This window comes from Leptidea sinapis, chromosome 2 (assembly GCF_905404315.1).
Source record: "Leptidea sinapis chromosome 2, ilLepSina1.1, whole genome shotgun sequence".
Taxonomy (NCBI): Eukaryota; Metazoa; Arthropoda; class Insecta; order Lepidoptera; family Pieridae; genus Leptidea; species Leptidea sinapis.
Window position 1 is genome coordinate 435971 of NC_066266.1, and position 20853 is coordinate 456823.

The window sequence follows — 20853 nt, forward strand, 5'->3', positions numbered from 1 at the left end:
ACAAGGTCTGGACTAGACTACACTTAGATCAACGTACTTTTTCGAGGAAATTTGTATACACTTTCATTATTATAACAATTAAGTTTTAGTAATCTGTTATAGTTTATATTAAGCGTGAAATGCATTCTTGGAACAAAAATGTAGGAGTTGTTTAACCTATACGTGAATATTTCCCTTCAAATAGTTAAGATAATATTATTATTTCTGTTCGTTAATAATAAGTAAAATACATGAAAGAATTGGACGAGACAAAACAAGGCTGATTTCAGGTCTTTCATTAAATGTCACAGGTTTAGTTCTATTGAAAATATAGGTTACACAAACATACAAAAACAGACACATAAAAAACTTAATAAACAAGTAAACATACCGGTGTGGGCTTTGGAAGTTCCGGTGAATCGGCTTTGGGCTTTTCGATAATTTTGCCTTCAACCGAACCGTTCAACTGGGTCACGTTTAGGGGATCACTTTGCACAGTTTCTGGTGACTTTCGTTCAGATTTCACTAAAAAAAATAAGAAAAACATATGTTGACAAACAATACATACATTGAGAATTGAGTTTTTTCTAGGTAAAGAAACATAATAATAGCAATGTCTAATTATAATTGTATACGCGATGTCAACGGAATCATATTATAAACTATCAAGAATATTATAGACACAAATTAATTATCGGTACATGTAAATGAAAGTAACTGTTTTATTGTTTAAACAAAAGTACAGTCCGCCATTTTGTGGCAGCGGTCTTGTTTATATTATTGTAATGTATCCAAATATCTATGTTAACGGCAATGTGTATAATCCAGTAATGTATAAAATACCTAGCGAATATGTAGAATACCTAAAATGTGTAGGTTATGCATGAAATATTATTTATTTTATACTTTGCCTGGGTATTCTAAACAGAATCGAATTCGCAGCCGGTGATGTATGTAAAAGACGAGAGCATGGAAGAATGTTGGTGCGGACTCCGGGCGGGCAGACAATAGACGTGTTGCTTCCAGTGATAGAACACGCTCAGCGTATATTGAGCAGGGAGTCAATTCGTTAGTAAATTTATTTAATTAAAAATGGCGGATGAATATCTGAGGTGAGCGAAAGATTTTTTTCACAATAACGACTGAAAAGAGAAGCAGGAAATACTAAGGCGCGATGGAAGTAGCGTACAATGTACTGGATATTTTTACACTGATTGGTGCACCAGCAATCTTACAACGATATGGAATTTTCAAACTAAGTAAGTGCTAAGCAATATTAAAATATACTGGCCGACCTGCTCAACCACAACAGGCACCACATCAACAAAGCCCTGCACTAGAAAGTTTTGATATCGGTATTGAAGCTTCCGCATGATGAACACATGACTATGTCAAATTCAAATTTTTATAAGTCTGCAAATGTTGAAAAATCTTCCTTCCGAGGTAAATAAATGATCAAACGTTCAGAACGATCAAAAAAATGACTCATTGAGTTCTGCACTCGTGTGCTGTGCACTGTTCTGCACCCGCAATCTACGGGGACAGGCCAGGGATTTGTCAAGTGTAGTTGCAAAAAATACTGCTATAATAAGAAGTGTTCTTGTCTTAAAAGTAAGATTTTGTACACATCAAAATGCTATAATAGTTTCTCGTGTAACAATAACTAATTATACTTATTTAATATTTTGATTCGGCAGTACAGCTACTTATTATTTTTACCGAATTAATTTGCTTCTTAAATTTTTTATACATATAAGTAAAATATACTGGAAGAATTTTAAGTTTACGTTAATTTAATTCTGATTTTACTGTGAGTAAAAGAAAGGCACTTTTCATAATAAACACTGTTTAGGAGGAGTCTTATTTGTAATTTTGATAAAATTGATTTTAATTAATAAAACATGTTTCATTTGCCCGTTATTTTATAGGTAGCTTAACATTGATAAATATGACTAAAATCAATTTATTTTACACATTGCCGGTGGAACAGCAGGTATTCTGTACAATCCCTAGGAATTGTATTTATTACCTAGGTAAAGTATGTAATGGACAATGATGTTCATAATACTTCATATGGTGCCTGAACGACCCAGGTATTACATACATTGCCTAGGTATTGTATACAATACCTGAATGATACAGATTGTCGGTAACATCTATAATCAGTCTATATTTTCGGTATATAATCTCATGCATGATCTTTTAACTTCATAATAGTTGACTCCATCATTTGAAATAAAATACCGTTAAATAAAGTTATTACTTAGTGGTTCTCACCATTTGCGGCGCCGGTCTCATTTCGAGGTTCCTCTTCATCATCAGAGCCGAACGGATCAGTCAACTCCTTTCGGGTCATCAGAATCTCTGGACGTGGAAGAGGCTGAAATTGTGTAAATAATAAATTCAGAGCGTCACTACAATTCCGCTTGTCACCTTGAGACATAAGATGTTAAGTCTCATTTGCCGAGTAAGGTCACTACGGCACCCTTCAGTCTGACGCACAGTAATGCTTACGCATTTATGATTCGTTGTGATATCCACAATCTAGCCCGATGACGAATGGATGGACGGTGGAGGTACTGTAAAAATATCCTTGCAGTAAAGAAGCATTATGCTCTAGAAATATGGTGCTGGGGAAGGATGCTGCGTGTATCGTGGACCATTTTTTATAAATTCTCTAGGAGCTAAAGTCAAACGGCCTCTATCATCCACACTGCAATCCCTCATACTATCTTCTTAGGACACGTATCGAGACGAGGCAGTCCATACAACGCCTTGTCTACCTACGCGGAGGACCGATCAGATCAAATGAGGCGCATTACATCTGTCCATATTCAAACTAATTGACACAATAATTGATCTTCAAGTGACTTACCTCATTCACCTCGGTGAACCACTTGGCGCTGGCTTTTTGGCTGTCGCGAACTGGTGATAGCATCTTCCCGAAGATATTCTTGGACTGCAGCAGCATATCTTTGACGTCCCTGATTCCGGGCGACTTGTCCGGAGATAGGTCTTGCGATTTGCGCGATTCTTGAGAATCTTGCTTACTGTGACAAAATTACATTTATAAATTGAGAATTCTGTTTTGAAAATAATGCCCATAAAATAATATTGTACACTTAGATTATTCAAACATCTAGATAGACTGTGACAGCTGTGAAAAAATCGAAAATAAATTAGGTTGACAGTTAACCTCTATTTTGAGCTATGCACGCACACTAACACAAGGTGATACACAAATCGCGAGTGTATACGTATGAATTATGTAAGATTGTATATAAAAAATTGCTAAATCTAATCATAATCTCGTCCCTTCCCGTCTCATTACTAACTTGCTAACTGCTAATGAATTATTATAAAATTAATAAGAGATAATATGTGAAGATATTCTCGGAATGTATCTATTATCTCTCTCGGAGTGTAATACACAATTTCTCGTGTATCCCCTCGATGATTCACTATTTTGTGCAAAAGGATGACAATTTTTGTCAACCTTATTTTTTTTTTCATCTTAATTAACAGTTTCAATATTTTTCGAAAATGGGGAATTATAGGTTTTCCCCTTTTTTCGAAAATCGATATTTCATCAGATCTCGACGTTTTAAGGCCCTAGGAAGCTTTCCTGACTATTCTCGCGATGGTGTTTTTAAATAGTAACTTAGCTACGAAGTAATACTATATTTTAATAGTAAGGATGGGTTATGTCTTTTTTTGCTGTGGCAACCCTAAGGCGTAGTTAGAAATATAACTTCTCCCAATTAATTTTAATAAAAATAATTGTTAAATCATTTAATTTAGTGTTAATGTCGACTTAATTAAGTAAAATACATTAATAGAATTTGTGAAAGTGTTATTGTGTAATAAGTTTATTTTTATATAACTTTAGTTTTGTGCATCTCCCGTGATACGTCAGCAAAATGATGACCCGAGGAAACAAAGCCCGCCAAACCGAGGAACAGCTCCAGCTAACACTTGTGGAGCTAAAAAAGTACAAGGGTCAGAACGAACAACTACTAAAAGATGATAACGAAATTGAGGTTATAGACATTATAAATAAAAATAAAAATTTAAAAACTGATCTATGTCAATTGCACATGGAAAACTCAAAGTTAATAGAGGAAAATAAAAACTTGCTAGCAATGGTCAATGAGTTTGACCAGTATAGAAGTGAATATGAAGAAACCTTAGATCTGGTAGTGAAACTAAAATCCCAGCTATATGAGGCTGAAGATGTTATAAGATCCTTTAAAATAGCAGATCAAAGTTTCAAGAACTCTCAAACCCAGTGCCTATTCAATGAGTTGGTTGTATGTGCCCCAGAAGTTGGTGTGGACTCTGTGGCTTTCCACCCGGCTCTTTTAAGCAAAAAAAAGTCAAAAAAATATGCAAGATTATGTAAATTTATTAAAAAAAACAATAACATTGTTAATAAAAAATACATCACATGTGCTAAATTTTCCAAACTATACAGGGAAAGAAATCAACTTAAAATACAAGCTAAAGAACTCTGTATAGATTTGGAAAATATCAAAAAAGACTATAAGGAAAGTGTGAGCTCTCTTCATGCTGAGTTACTAGCCTTACATCAAAATCTGGATCATGTCTCAAAACAATATGAGATGTCGAAGAAAGACATAGCCGAACACATCACGGCTATGGATGGATTAATTGAATTAAGTAACTATAATGCTGAGCGTTTTGACTCAATTTCTAAAATGTATAGTAATTGTAATTGTCACTTTTCCACAGGCCCTTCAGGCAAAGAAAGTAACAGTAAAGCAATTGCTCAATCTGTCAGGGCTCCCACTACTCCTGGTATTAAAAATCAACTCTCACAAACAATTTCTTCACATAAGAAACATATTAAGATTTATAGCGATGACCTGGGAAGAAATATGGGGTTGATTTTGCATAAAATTAGTAACGGGCAGTTAGTATAAAATATTTGCATGCCAGGGGCAAGTTACTATCAAATTATAAAAAAAATTCTTAGTGATACTCACTGCTCTAATACTTCTATTATTGTTATGATTGGGAGAAGAGGGAATTTAAATAAAAATGTTCTACAAAAATTATACAATGAGTTAAATAGTTTAAAAATAGAAAATCTTATAATATTCACACTGCCATTCATACAGGATTTGCCACAGGAAAACAAAGCAAGAGACAATTTGAATAATATGTTAACCCTATTGTCTCATTCAAATTATGTGACATATAATGGTAATTTATTATGTAGTAACATACACATAATTGACATTAATAATATAATTAAACATAAATGTAAAATGTTGACACTTGATAGGTTACACCTATCTAATTTTTATAAAAGACAGATAGCTAAATCGCTATCTTTTTATTTATTTTATAACTCAGCCAATTATTTGGCAACCCGGTCCCCTGCTTCTATTGAGCCGGTTAGTAAGTCGATTAGCACTGCTTCTATTGAGCAGTGTAATAGCTTGTTGGACTCTGCTCCTATTGAGCAAAGTAATTATTTGATAAACATTGCTTCTATTGAGCAGTCTTATAGTTTAGTTTCTGGTTTGGAATGTGTTTCAAATTATTTAAATTAGTCAATAAGACAATAGGGGACTCCTCTAGCAATATAAATGTACAGTGTACAAGTGATAGTAAACATAATAATTGTAAAGTTATAAACCTGATGCACCAAAATATGCAAGGATTGTTAGGTAAAGAACTGGAACTGGAGTTACTAATGAACCATGAAAATATTGATATCTTATGTCTTACTGAACACTGGCTTAGAAATATGAGCTCATTTTTAACTCCAGTGGTCATCGGGTGGCAAGTGTGTTTAGCAGAGAAAAGGCAACACGTGGCGGCTCTCTTATACTTATAAGTAAATAACTTAAATTCAAAGACCGTAAAGATATTGTGGGCCTCTCTGTTGAACGTACCATTGAAATAGCCTGTGCAGAGCTTGAGTGTGCCACTGTTGTAAGTATATACAGACCCCCCGATGCATTATATGAGTTATTTGAGAGTGTATTGGATAAATTTCTATATATCAAAATTATCAGAATCTAAGAAATATATTATGATTTGTGGTGACTTTAATATTAACTTATTAGAAAATCCACCACAAGTATTAGATTCAAATCTTTGTTTAAATCATATAATTTATCAAATATTTTCTTAGAACCTACTAGAGTAACCAGCACCTCTAAAAGCTGTATTGATAATATTTTTACTAATTATAAACCTATTTCTCAATCAATAATTAGTAAACTGAGCTCAGACCACTTTGGTCAATTAGCCTCTTTTAATATTGAAGGAAACAAATGTACTTCAACTAAAAAGTTTATGTTTGTTCCGGTAAACAATAGGCGAATGGAGAAATATAGAGGCAATGTTTCAGAAAAACTCTCAAACTTGTATTTGAATTATAACAGTACTTCTAATGAGATGTATGGTAAGTGATTTAAAATAATTAAAACAGAGTTTGCTTCTATATTTACTTCAAAGACAGTCAACTCGGGTGGTCTCTTGACATTTAACAACTGGGCAACAGCTGGTATTCATAGGAGCAGACAACGGTTATATGAACTATATAGTGAGAGATCATCATGTAATCATGATGTATCTTTCCTTGTATATGTGAAAAAATATTCAAAATTATTTAAGAAAGTATGTACTATTGCTAAGTCAATGCATATTAGAGAAATAATTAAAAATGCTTCAAATAAAATAAAAACGACTTGGAAAGTTATTAACTGGGAATCTGGAAGAGCGAAAGACTGCAAGTCTGAATATAATCTAATAATAAACAATATAAAAAATCCACTCTGAGCAGGAAGTAGCTTCTGCTTTTGAGAATTTTTTTTCTGACATTCCATTTTCCATCTCAAGCACCCTTGTCTCCTCCACCAGTGTTGCCGAGTCACTTCTTTTGGAAAATGTTAAGGAATGTGTTTCGGTCTGAAGGGCGCCGTAGCTAGTGAAATTACTGGGCAAATGAGGCTTAACATCTTATGTCTCAAGGTGACGAGCGCAATTGTAGTGCCGCTCAGAATTTTTGGGTTTTTTGAGAATCCTGAGCGGCACTGCATTGTAATTGGGCATGGCGTGTCAATTACCATCAGCTGAACGTCCTGCTCGTCTCGACCCTTATTATCATAAAAAATAAAAAATGTAAACAAAATTTCAAATTCAGTGTTGTTAGCCCAGCAGAAATAATTAAAACTTTCAGATCCTTAGAAATGAAAAAAGCTGCTGATATATGGGGCATATCTGTAAAAATAATAAGTTCTGTTATTGACGTCATAGCACCATATCTAGCACTAGTTTTTAATAGCTGTATTGAACATGGCGTGTTTCCTGACCTTCTGAAGTATAGTAAAATTACACCAATATTTAAATCAGGACTCACTTCTGACCCGAATAACTATCGCCCTGTTTCGGTGTTGCCAACCCTTAGTAAAATTTTTGAAAAAAAATTTTAAGCCAAATGCTTACTCACTTTAACACTTATAAATTACTTCATATAAAATAATTTGGCTTTACTAGGGGACGCTCGAGTACGGATGCAGGTGTTGAACTCATCAGGAATATTTTTGAGGCCTGGGAGGAATCACAGAATGCACTTGGTATCTTTTGTGATTTATCTAAGGCTTTTTGTGTGTTCAACATTCAACGCTGGTCAGGAAGCTATGCCACTATGGTATAAGAGGATCTGCACTCGATCTTCTGATCTCATATTTAAAGAATAGGATTCATAGGGTCGAAGTGAATTGCAGGAGATCTCCTGGGACTCCTCTCGGTATGGGGGTACCACAAGGGTCTATTCTTGGACCCTTCCTCATCCAAATTTATATAAATGATCTACCTAACCTTGTAGAAAAAAAACACAAGGTGGTATTGTTTGCGGATGACACTTCACTTATATTCAAAGTGAAACGAAGCCAAGTTTTGTATGACGAAGTAAACAATGCTCTATCTGACATCGTGTACTGGTTTAGCGCCAATAACTTATTGTTAAATAATCATAAAACCAAATATATTAAATTCACCGCGCCAAATGTCAAAAATGTAGATGCGAATATTTTATTAAATGGAGAGGTGGTAAAACCAGTGGAATCTGCTATATTTCTTGGCATTACTCTTGATTCCAAATTGCAGTGGGGCCCCCATATTGAAAGATTGGCGAATAAGCTTAGTTCTGCAGTATATGCGGTTAAGAAAATTAGACGGTTAACTGACATAGATACGGCGAGATTAGTATACTTTAGTTATTTTTATAGTATTATTTCCTATGGTATATTGTTATGGGGCAGTGCGGCCGATATTAATACTATATTTGTGCTGCAGAAGAGGGCTATTCGCGCGATTTATAACCTAGGTCCTAAAGAATCATTAAGAGAAAAATTTAAAGAAATAAAACATTTTGACTGTTGCTTCTCAATACATTTTTGATAATGTTTTGTATGTTCATAAGCACATTGAGGAATTTTCTAGAAACTGTGACATTCATAATGTTTACACGAGGAACAAACATAAACTTGTTGTACCTACTACTCGGTTGGGTCGACTAAGTAAGTCTTTTGTTGGGCGATGTATATGCTTCTACAATATGATCCCAGAAAATGTACAAAACAAATGTGTTACGAAATTTAAAAGAATTGTTAAAAAACGTTTGTGTGGGTAAGGTTATTATAGCATAAACAATTTTCTTAATGACACCACGGACTGGGAATAAAGCGAACACCCTCAGGCTCTTTAATTATAAATGTTTATTGTACGATATTACATTGTAATCCATATTTTATATTAAAAAAAAAACCCGCTGAGTTTCTTGCGCCCATTCTTCTCAGGTCTGAGGCAGTCTCTTTTGAATGGGTGGTAGATTTTGACGTTCAATAAGTGATTTTAAATCCTATTTTGAATAAAAATATTTGAATTTGAATTTGTAAAGATTGGATTAAATACCTACTGTTTTACTATCAGCAATGTATTTCCCGAAAGGTGCATCTCTTATTAGCCATTGAATGAGCCAGCCACTAAATGAGCCCTGTCGTTTAATAACCGGTTGTCTGAAGCCAACACCTACCGAAAAACTGTACCAGCTGGCAGGAATAGCCCCCCCTGAGGTGCGAAGAGCAGTCTCCAGCTCGGTAGAAAGAACAAAACAGACACAGGACAGACGGCACCCACTATTCAATCATATAACAGCCCGCCGTAGGCTACGCTCCAGGAATAGCTTCTTGCACTCAGTGCAGCCTCTCAACCAATCCGCTGAAACTACACGTCTTGCCATGTGGACGTCACGGCTAAGCACCTCAAACCCGAACATCAGCGTGAAAGAGAAACTAGCCGAAGGATACAACCTCAGTTGGCCTATCTGGAAGTCGCTCAACCGTCTCAGAGCAGGAGTGGGAAAATCTAGGGCAAACTTAGCGAGGTGGGGTTTCATCTCTGGACATGATACGGAGTGCATCTGCGGTCATCCGAGACAGACCGTTGCGCACATGACTGGGTGCCCTGCGTGCCCGACAACATGCACGAACGAGGAGCTACACGAGGCTACCGACCGAGCTATCACGGTTGCGGCTTTTTGGGCTGCCCGTATTTGAGGTGACCGTCGACTCGATAAGAAGAAGAATTAGCCATTTTAGGAGTTCATTTTCTTTAAATCTCTATTTAGTACTGTATTATACATATTTATCTAGAGAGTGCAAACATATAACAACAGGTAATTATGATATCTTACCAAGATGACAAATTACAACACAATTGTTATGATGCGGCCATATGCACGTGTTTGCCTTGTAGCGACGCGTTTATACAAGTATGTATGCACTTTTACCTGCTTTCATTGCCTATGTAATCGTATAGAAAAAGTTAATTTTGAAACATATTACGTCCTTCAATAATAAGGTAAATGCTATGTAAATTAAAAAAACACTTAAAGTTGATTTTATGCATCCTAAAAGTTATCAAACACATCAAATAATTGATAAAAATATTCTTATTGAATTTAAAATAAATATTTTTTTCGGGCGTTATATTTCAGCTATTCAAATGCGCCATTTTGCGCGGGGTTTCTGTGACGTCAGAGTCTATATCAAGAATCTATATTGTACTAGTAAATGTATAGCCAGTTTTTCCGTTTCTTTTTTCGGTTATACTGTGAAAACTACTGAACCGATCGAAATAATTGTTGCATATTTGATGTAGCGTGTTTCAGAGAATGATGATATGTTATTACTTATCTGGAACCTATATTTTTTTGAGTTGGAAATACCTATAATTTCGCAATACCACTAATTCAGTCAATGTCATTACAAATTGGAATAATTCATACAATGAGTGGGCGCGGGGTATTGCCCGGTCAGCACTTGTCTTGTATAGACTAATTTGTAAATATACTGGTGAAATATATTAAAATTAATTACATTTTGTGATTTTTAAAATAATTATTAATAAGAGCGCCGTAGCTAGCGAAGTTACTAGGCAAATGAGACTTAAAATCTTATTTCTCAAGATGACGAGCGCAGTTATGGTGCCGATCAGATATTTTGGGTCATTCAAGAATCCTGAGCGGCACTGCATTGTAATGGGCAGGGCGTTACCATCAGCTGAACGTCCTGCTCGTCTCATCCCTTATTGTCATAAAAAAAATACCTAAAGCAAAAACTTACTTAAAAGTATGCAAAAATAACAAAGCTGTGGAATGAGCTACCTTGTGCTTCCAGGACAATACGACATGGCTATGGTTAAAACAGAATCTTAACATTGATATGATTATCATATGATTCTAGTTGAAATACTTAATAACAGAAAAAACATTGGATATTACTATATCGGAAATTTTACTAGTCGAAAATTTAATTCGAGATCAAAAATTTAAACAAAGAAAGGTCACTGTCAATATAACAATTTGGAGAATATCGACATTTTTTTAGGTATTTTAATAATAAACTTATTTTGATTAATAATACATATAATATACATATATAAATATTAATATTCGCTCACTGATTCGGGGTCTAAAGAGCTTCATGACGACCAATAGGTCCACAGCAAAAGTTCGATAATTTGATTATTTTTTCTTTTTAGGATTTCTAACTGAGCTTAACTAATACTGCATAGACGACGAATACCACTGGTGAAGTCATTTTTAGGGTTCCGTACCCAAAGGAAAACCAAGAGCCCTCTATTACGTACCAAGTACTAAATAATACATCATAATATAAATTTGCATGGCGGCTATATATACAATGATATGAAACCATTAATTCTCTCGCAATTGGCCTGTTTTAATTTTTTACAATATTTTATTAAACTTAAATTATAACTTAATTAAACAATTTGCAGCGCACGCCGAAAATCGGTTAAGAATAGCCCGACAACTTCGTGCACGACCATCCCTCGGGGTGTCAGATGGTGTACTCAACATGTCAGCGGGTAGCGGGTGGTGTTGCGGAGAGGGCAACGCAGGAGACTGCCGTAACCCGCGGTCGTGCACGAAGTTGTGGGATTATAGTGTTTGAGCTGTCCAATGTTTAGCATTGGAAGGCTCAAACACACATACACAATAATATAATGTGTTTTCTATCTATGACGGAGTCCCTGGCTATGGGACTGCATTCAATTGATTATCTTATCGATATATAGTTACGTAATATTGAAAGTATTAACCAAATGAAAACAAACAGGTGCCGTATTCGTATTTCGTGTATACCGACAGAGTTCAAGAAAAGCTTATCAAATTACTATCACATCGTTTGATAACCATGAAAAGTAATAAAATTGTTATTGCGAAGCGTATTAAATCGACAATGATTCGCGAGAGAAATTGTTGAAATTAAATTAAAAAGAAAGTCGCAACGCCACACCTAAAGTTAACAAATACAAATTTATAACAGTACCTTACGTGCAGTTTAATGGAAAATATTCAAAACAGATTGAAGCCGTATAGGCGTGGAGAATATCTAACTATGATAGACATATGAGAAAAAATTTAATTAAACTATTTATTGAAAAATTAAATTTATTTTGTTATGGAAGATTCAATTGTAATATTTTATTATTTTTTAATTGTATACAGTATTTATGGCCAGACTAAGTACACAAATAAAATAAATAAAGGAATTCGTCATAGTATTCATAATGTTATATAGCATATAAAAGTTAAAACTCGTCGATCTGTCTACTCACATGAACATTCCTCTGTCGAGGGTATTCCTGGAGCGTCTCGTACTGACTTCCCTCGAGAACAACTCCGGGGGCAAAGAGTCGTCTGTGTCGTGACGACCGACCAGATACGACGACTCTGTTTCGTCGTTACCTGGAGATATATCAATTAAAGATCATACGAAATTGCTTGAAGCTAAAGATCTTTTATTATTATGATAATAAGAGACGAGACGAACGAACGAGGACGTTTGGCTAATGGTAATTGATACGTCCTGCCCATTACAATGCAGCGCAGTGCCGCTCAGGATTATTATAAAACCCAAAATTCTGAGCAGCACTACAATTGCGCTCGTCACCCTGAGACATAAGATGTTAAGTCTCATTTTCCCAGTAATTTCATTAGCTATGACGCCCTTCAGACCGAAACACAATAATGCTTAAACATTACTGATTTATGGCAGAAAAAGCTGCCGTTTTGGCACCCATAATCTAGCCGGGATCCTGTTCAAAGGCCCGCTGGTAGAAGATAAGGAAAAATGTGTCATATGCGGGACTAATTGCAAGTGTCTGGCTGTCTTAGGTATAAGGTTGGACTCAACACTGCAATGAGGTCCGCAAATAGAAAAAATAGCAGGAAAATTAAGTTGAGTGGCATATGTGAATAGAAGCATTAGACTGATGTGGATACGGCTAGGATAGCTTATTTCAGTTGTTTTAACAGAATAATGTCGAATGGAATTCTTGTCTGGGGAAACACGGCAGATATTAATACCATCTTTATTTAACAATAGAGAGACTGTAAGAGCTATATACAAACTCAGACCCCGAGTATCCCCGAGAGAAATTCATATATATATATATGAACACCGGAATATGTCTACGAAAATATGTTCACATTATGCAAAGCGACACGCACAATATAACACCAGACAAAAACATCATCTTGTGTTGCATACACCCTGCCTCCCATAAATATATACGTGTCTATAATTTTATATTAGAGAATTGTCAAGGACTAAGTTTAAAAGACATATAAAAGCTAAATTGTGTAGTACGGCTTATTATAAAATTTTGGATTACATTGATGACTTAAAATCCTGGCAATAACTCGAAATAGTATAAAAGAAAAACATTGACAATTGACATTTCTACATACATTTTTAAATTTTTACGGAAACAAAACAATTTTTTTGTGATTGTGTTAACGGTAAATGGCAGTTCCAGAACCCTCCAGAATAGCGCTAGTATAGCAAGAGACTATGAAATGAATTTAGACGTAGTTTACAGAATGAAATGTGCTGAGAATAAAAAAGTATATTTTGGTGACTAGAAACCATTAAGTCAGTGAGGGTCTTTTTGTTCCGAATAACTTCACAGAGATGTATGGTTTAGTCTATACCATTCATCACGAAGCAAGCAAATCATATACAAAAATAATTATTCACAGCCGACAAGTACATCCAGAGATTACTGCGTTCAAACAAACGAACAAATAACTTTTAGCTTTATCATATTTGTATAAATTTGATGTAGATCCGTCAAGGTAGTGTTTTTTTTGTCCGTTATAGATTTTTTATTCTGTATGTTTAAATGAAACTTATCGAAAAACTAACTATATGGCCATGAAATAAAACCAAAATAGTTTATGTAATTTCTGTTTTCTAATCTCTTGAATCACTCGCAAGCGGTAGCGTGAGATAGTGGAAAAAAATTATAGTTGTCCCTCTTACCGGATGTAGTTAAATTATTTATAATAGTGTATTGGCACAGATATATGTTAGCAATAGTATTAAAAATAAAGAAAATAATAATATAATAATAAAAAAAAGAAATAAAATATCAATTTTATATTTATTGAGTTTTCTCATTTTGGGGCCAATAATTGTAAAATTTTGCGATATTAAAATGGAGAGGGGTGATAAATAGAACCAAATCGCTGTGAATACATTATACAAAGTAGGTATGGAGCCAAATGCAATTATTAAAACTCTCCATACGCTAGGTATTAGTAAAATGTTTGTGTACCGGGCTATTAATTTGTATTGTAAATTGTTTTATATTTATTTATTTAGTGGTTTTTTTCTTTGTTTCAGTATTTATGGCAAGACTAGGTATTGATTAATAAACGATGTGTTAACAAGCGCTACCAACATAATGGACTACCATTACACTACAGTAGTGCCCACTAACAGTTAGTAGCATCATCACGGCAGACGGTCGTATCTTATATAAGCCAGATCGCTGAGTTCGAGTGGGCATTACTTTTTGTGAATTATAAGGGGAAACGCTGCCCAAATTGTGTTTTTTTTTATGGAATAGAGTCACAAACGAGCGTACGGGTCATCTAGTGTTAAGTGATCACCGCCGATTGATTGATTGTGTCAGTAATAATTTGTAAAATACAGATATAAGAATTTTATTATGTGCGTTTAAATTACGAACCACTTCTACGTAATATATCACTCTTACAGGATGTAAACAAATTATTTGCTCGAAGAATAATGTTTGCATATTAAAATAAAATAAGGAACATAACTCACCCAGCTGCTCAACTTGAAGTTCGTTGCCGGTGAAATGTGCGCGCAGTTGGAACAGATACGTCATCACCTGTTACAACATACCTTACTTTAATATACACACAAAGATATACCCAGTGGCGGACTTACAGATTTGCCGCCCGCAGGCTATTAAATTTCTGCCGCCTCAAAATTTAGAGGTTATCTTATCTTAGTCCACAATCATATCAATTTTCTATCAATAAAATTCTAACTTTATGATTTGTGCTCCATCATCCTCGTTACATCAACTCAACTTTTCCCGTATGGTTAGTATCATTGAGAACTATGGTACCGTGTTAGATCCTTGATTATTTTTAAAGTAAAGAATTATCAAAAAACATTATTTTATGCAAAAAATATCTCACTCATATAGCACTTTTAAAGTAAGGTAAGGTATGTCTTAAAACTATACAATACTTACATAATATGAATAAAGCTTACATAAAAAATATATATTTGACGAACGTTGGTTTATTATTACTCTTACAGTTTAAAAACAATACAATAGATATATATTTTCTTAATTATTTGTTAGTATTATAATTTAAATTCTTCATTAGCTCAATCTTCATAGCTCTGAAATCTTGTTCATTAGCTCTGACTCTGTGCACATGAGAGCTAAAGCGTTTAGCTTTTCATGACTTAAAGTGGATCGTAGGTAGTTCTTTACTCTCTTCAAGCAAGAGAAGCTTCTTTCTCCTGAACAATTTGTCGCTAGTGTACAAAGAGCCATACCAATTACTATATCATACTATAAGTTTGGATAAATGTTTCCTAGATTCTGTTCGAGCAGAAATGAAGACAGACTCTTTAATGATCCAGAAATTGGTTTTATTGAAATCCTTTCAGAAAAAAGGTAGCTTTGAAAGTGCACGCATTCCTTAACTAAGTCTGTTTCTAAATCATTAAGATACATTTTTTCCAAAAAAACTGGCTTTTTCCGTCAGAATTGATTGTAACAACTCACTCATTTTCTTGCCGTTTTTCTAACTCGGATACGAGTATGAGTCTATCTATGAAAACGAGATTCGTTTTAACCCTGAAGTTATCACTCGCAGCTATTCCAATATCTTCATCAGGCATTTCATCAAATATTTTTTTCTTTTTGGTTGCCTTTTTTTCATCTCTCTTGTATATTCTATTGATACGCTTAACTCGATAGCCTTTACTTCGAAATACTTGAAATTCTCTCTCTCGTCGTAAAGATCAGCAACGGTAATAAAATCTTTGTTAAAAGTCTAAATTTGAACATTCACTTTGTTTATTCTCTCCAAAGAAACATACCATACAACAATCATTACCGCCGTTTCCAGCTTTTGTAAATTAAAAGGTATTCCCGCTGATTCCTGCGGCGCGTAGGCTTTTCGGCACAATAATCGTTGATCGATTGCAAAGTTTTAAAAACTTTGGGCCAAGATTCTCTCAAACTTTTACATGAATCCTCTCTAGCTGACCCCAGATTTACCCTTTTAACGCTTTTTCTTTTTCCAATTTCAGTCATTAATTATTGCCAGCGTTGTGTGGAGCTCACAAAAAAAGCAATTGTTTATTTAAGTAGAGATGTTGAAATATTTATTATTTAGCACTGTATCACTATATTCCAATTTTTGTTCAATATTTTAATTTCTCCCCAATTTTAGAAATTCGTATTTTGTGTGTATATATTTTTTTTCAATTTGTAAATCGAAATAAAAAATTTATGAATTAAATTTGGCGCCCCAAATAATTTGCCGCCCTAGGCTCCAGCCTACTCAGCCTGCTGGTAAATCCGCCACAAAACTTTATTTTCAAGTAACTGCAGGCTCAAAATCATGTTAGTAAGACTTAAAAAAATATGACACAAGTTACTTATCTTTGTAATACAATAGAGCCGGTATTATGTGATAAGGAAGTCAAGTGTGTAATCAATCAAAACTCATTTCATATAACATTTAACAAACTTCCAAGGAAAACAACAGTCTTGTTTTGCTATTTACTTAAGTGCTATTGATGAAGATCACATTATGATCATGGCAACCTCCAGTATAGACATATATACATACATACAGATCTAGCTTATTAATGCTTAAAAATACTTTTCCACCTTAACGCCAGAAATCGCTTAATACCTACACTATGCAAACAGTTGTGTCAATCAACTAGGGTGAGTTGGCGCGAGGTACTAATTATAATAATAATACTAAATAAATAATAATAATTACACTATGTTCATAGTCCACAGATCAATCATTAGAGGGTGTGGATCATATTTGCTCAGGTTTACCCTTTATTAGACGTCACTGGGTTACACTATCATACTACGAGGCAACAAGAGATAGAATGGGTACAATTGTATATTTTAAGGTAATGGTTGCTGGCAAAATCAGTTGATGGTATAAACCTAACCACCTCCTCTGAGGACTCCCGAGATACATATAATTATTACAGAGTAAGACTCACCGCTAGCTTGTCAGGGCCGGTGCTCGAGCACACGTCGTTCACAGTCAACACCTGGGAGATGCCCAGCTTGCTGCTCGCTTCCAGAGCTTTGCGGACGTTCTCCTCGCTCTCCCCGGGCTGCAGGCCCGAGAAGTCACTGAAAATATATGTATTATAGTTACAATAGATTAAAACACTAATTGAAACTATTTGATTGATACATGGCCGCAATATGAATCTTAAAGTCTTCTCTTTGAGTCGCCTCGACCTCATGTTCATTCATTTCACGAGACACGTTCCAAATTTAAATACAATCATTTAAAGAAGTAAACTTAGAGTTTTAACGATATTTAATACGATAAAGCACATATTTTATGTCCACATGATTCCCAAAAAAATGCGTTTAAACAAAAAACTTGAATATTCAGTATAATAATTTGGTAAATCATTGAGCCACTTGCATTTAATGTTTTACGGTTAACGTACAATCTTATCATCAATACCCACGGATGAATAAGCAGATACCAAAAGCTGTATCTTACAGATATTTACTATATACAATATCGACAATATTAAAATCATATTTCTAAAACAATTCATGTAATTACACGTTTTTATTCACGTTCGTTTCTAATAAATTTGTTTGTTTGTGTTTTGTTTCCACTTATTTATATTAAGTATATTAATTAAATCAGCAAGGACGTGGGAGAGGTGACAACGTCATGAAATTCATGTGACGTAACTTATGAATGTCTCATATTTGTTTATTTCATTAATATGACTCACATAAGATCGGGCCGGAAGTGATGTATGACCGCACAGAAAGCTAGTCCCGACCGGAAACTGCTGGTGAGCTCTGTGACAGGACAGCTGGGGTATTCCCGAGTAATGCTGCTGCACCATTCCAACAAATCCACCACCTGGAATGAAAAATTTAAATGATATTTTATAAAAATAAATATCTCTACATTTTACGGATAGTGCCAACATAAAAGTAATACGACATTCATCAGTTGCAGTTTACTAAATTATACTTTTTGTGTGCAAAAAATGCAAAATCTAAGAAGTTCTCTCAATTCCTTTTCGATTTTATCTTATAATCAAATTCGATTTCTTAACAGAACCATTTTTAAACCTTCTAAATAAAAAAATAATCGGTTCATAAAAAGCACTCTTGAAATCGCAAATATAGAAAATACCGATTAAAGTCCAACTCCTTTTTAATTCGTTCGATAAAATAGTTATTTCTGCTAATATATTCGCATGACTTATCACCGAGCGCAACGAGTATTATGACACATGAATAAATAAATCGGTACAAAGACTAAGCTTCATACAACCACGCCAAAAACCCTGATCATATTTTTATTTATGAACACTTACAAAAGTCATACGTGTATCTCAATTTCGTGTGATAAGAGTAATAGTAATAATGCTCAGTGGTGTTGCTCTTTAGAGGGGACCCGGGTCCAGCGTAATTTGAAAAATAGGTATTTGAAGAAACTATCGCTGTGTGCATCTATGTGTGCGTGACTAGCCCGCGTTTTGTGTGAGTAATGGGTATGATGCGGTGCGCGCACGCCACAAATCGCTTCATTTATCAACTTGCTCGCTCATAGTTGGTTTTTGACCCTTGCTATTGATACACGGATTTGTAACGTTGCTATACTTTGACTCTGCTCGTACTCGGCTTGTGAATCGGATTTTGAGTAATTATTTTCACTACCTACTGAAAAATGTATGTATCAATATATATTTTAAATTTTTACTATCTTCAAAAATATTCATTTAAATTAAGTGCTGTAAAAGGCCATGTTGATCTATATTAAATGCACAATGTATACTTATTATTATACACGCAACCACAAGTATATATGCACAATGTATATTAATGATTACTGCTGTATTGCTTAAATTCGCTTCGCTTATTTATGAACGATAATTTCTTGTAAATAGTAAAAGATATAAAATGGTCATGTATGTGTTCGCTAGAATATTGAACCTACCAAAAATTTTTTTGATACAATATTTTCAGGTAGAACGATCTGTGTCGGTACGTTTTCCCTTTTTTCTTAAAAACCTTTTAAAATTGTTACGTATTCGTCTGAACAGGTCGGTATTAAAATGGCATTTTTACGATGTTTGAAGAGTCATATTTTCTTTTGTCGATAGTTTATTGAAAAAAACAAAACGTACCGACATAGCTTTAGCATATCTTGATTTTGTAACAAAAAAATCTCCTCTTTTGAAGCATTATCCAGGGAGAAAAAAGTGGACTACGTTTGTATGGAATAACGCTGCTAGCGTCCCCTCTTAGGGTCCCTAACAAGTATCCGAGAGTTAAATTATTAAATAATTTCTATACCCCATCCTGTAGATCAAAGCTTACTGTCTCCGGTTAAGCGCATTTTTAAAAAGTATAATTTAAGAAATGGTCGCAACGAGTTGGACGTGTTTCATGAATCTTTATATAGTTTTAAGAAAAAGATTGAGGAATATTTCAAAATACTAAATTTTTATATTATTGATATTAGTTACGTACCTGCACCGTAATTGGTTTACATATCAGACACTACACCCTTTAATATATAAGACTGTATGGGTCCAACTGTAATGTGGTTGTACTTATTAAATAAATAATTAACAAGCCAACTGACCGGTGTCTTGTCCTTCTCTATTACCGGCACTGGTGTTTTGTCTTCCGCGCGCTCGTTGTCATTTCTATCTAAACTGATGCTGTTCAAGTTACCCTTCAGCTCCAAGGGTTTGAGGTTCCGTTTTGCGACTGTCTTCGGCTTGAACACCGTGCCTGAAACTAGTAAAATGAGTACCTATGTACACCCGTTATACCCGGTTGTATATGTTGGAGTTTCAATAGAGAACATGCTGTAGCTTAGGTAACTTCTTCGGTCCGAATCCCAGAAGGTGTCTCAATACGAAGTCCAGGATCAAGAGTCATTTGACACTGCTTTCATAACTTTTTTATGACAATAAGGGGCAAGACAAGTAGGACGTTGAGCTGATGGTAATTGATACCCTCTGCCCATTAAAATGCAGTACCGCTTAGGATTCTTGAAAAACCCAAAAAATTCTAAGCGGTCTGCAATTGCGCCATAACTTAATGTTAAATCTCATTTCTCTCAATTTTAGTAGGTACGGCGCCCTTCAGACCGAAACCCAATAATGCTTGCACAGTACTGCTGCACGACTGAAAAAGGTGCCGTTGTGGTACCCACAATCGAGCCCGCATTCTGTACAAATAATAATAATAATAATAATAATCATTTATTTCAGGCATAACCCATACAAAATACAAATTAAAATCAATATTACAATTAAATAACAACTAAATCCAATTAACTAACCATACAAAAAAATTAAATTAAATAAATTACAAATTACTTACTTATATTAAATAGCTTATTTTCTATTTTTATTAAGATGGATGTCCATCCATCTTTTGAAAATATCTTTATTATATACATTGTTAGAGACAGTCATCAGAATTCCGTTGGTGGAGCGTCTCATTCGATCCCAAAAAGAAGCAATTATTGTGCGAATTATTGCGAAGAAGTCGGGCACTCTCGCTCTCGCAAACATACTTGCACCACTGCAATACCTTGGAAGTTTCATAAGAGCTCGATAGGAATCATTATATTGCACTCTCAGTGAACTTAAGGTCTTGTTTGAATAATTACACCACAGTTGGCAGGTGTACATACACAGGCAATAAGTT

General features: G+C 34.6%; 1 protein-coding gene across 2 annotated transcripts in view; it reads right to left on the reverse strand.

Moving 5' to 3' along the window:
• The window catches only part of LOC126972236 (EH domain-binding protein 1), an 86375-nt gene that overhangs the window by 30223 nt on the left and 35299 nt on the right, over positions 1–20853 (reverse strand). For both annotated transcript variants that reach the window (XM_050818892.1, XM_050818885.1), the window contains exons 9-16: positions 19775–19932; positions 17904–18037; positions 17139–17274; positions 14682–14748; positions 12163–12292; positions 2855–3029; positions 2257–2359; positions 371–504 (exon numbers count right to left, since the gene is read on the reverse strand). In XM_050818892.1, coding sequence (XP_050674849.1) covers positions 371–504; positions 2257–2359; positions 2855–3029; positions 12163–12292; positions 14682–14748; positions 17139–17274; positions 17904–18037; positions 19775–19932 — 1037 coding nt within the window. The remainder of the gene's footprint in view (positions 1–370; positions 505–2256; positions 2360–2854; positions 3030–12162; positions 12293–14681; positions 14749–17138; positions 17275–17903; positions 18038–19774; positions 19933–20853) is intronic.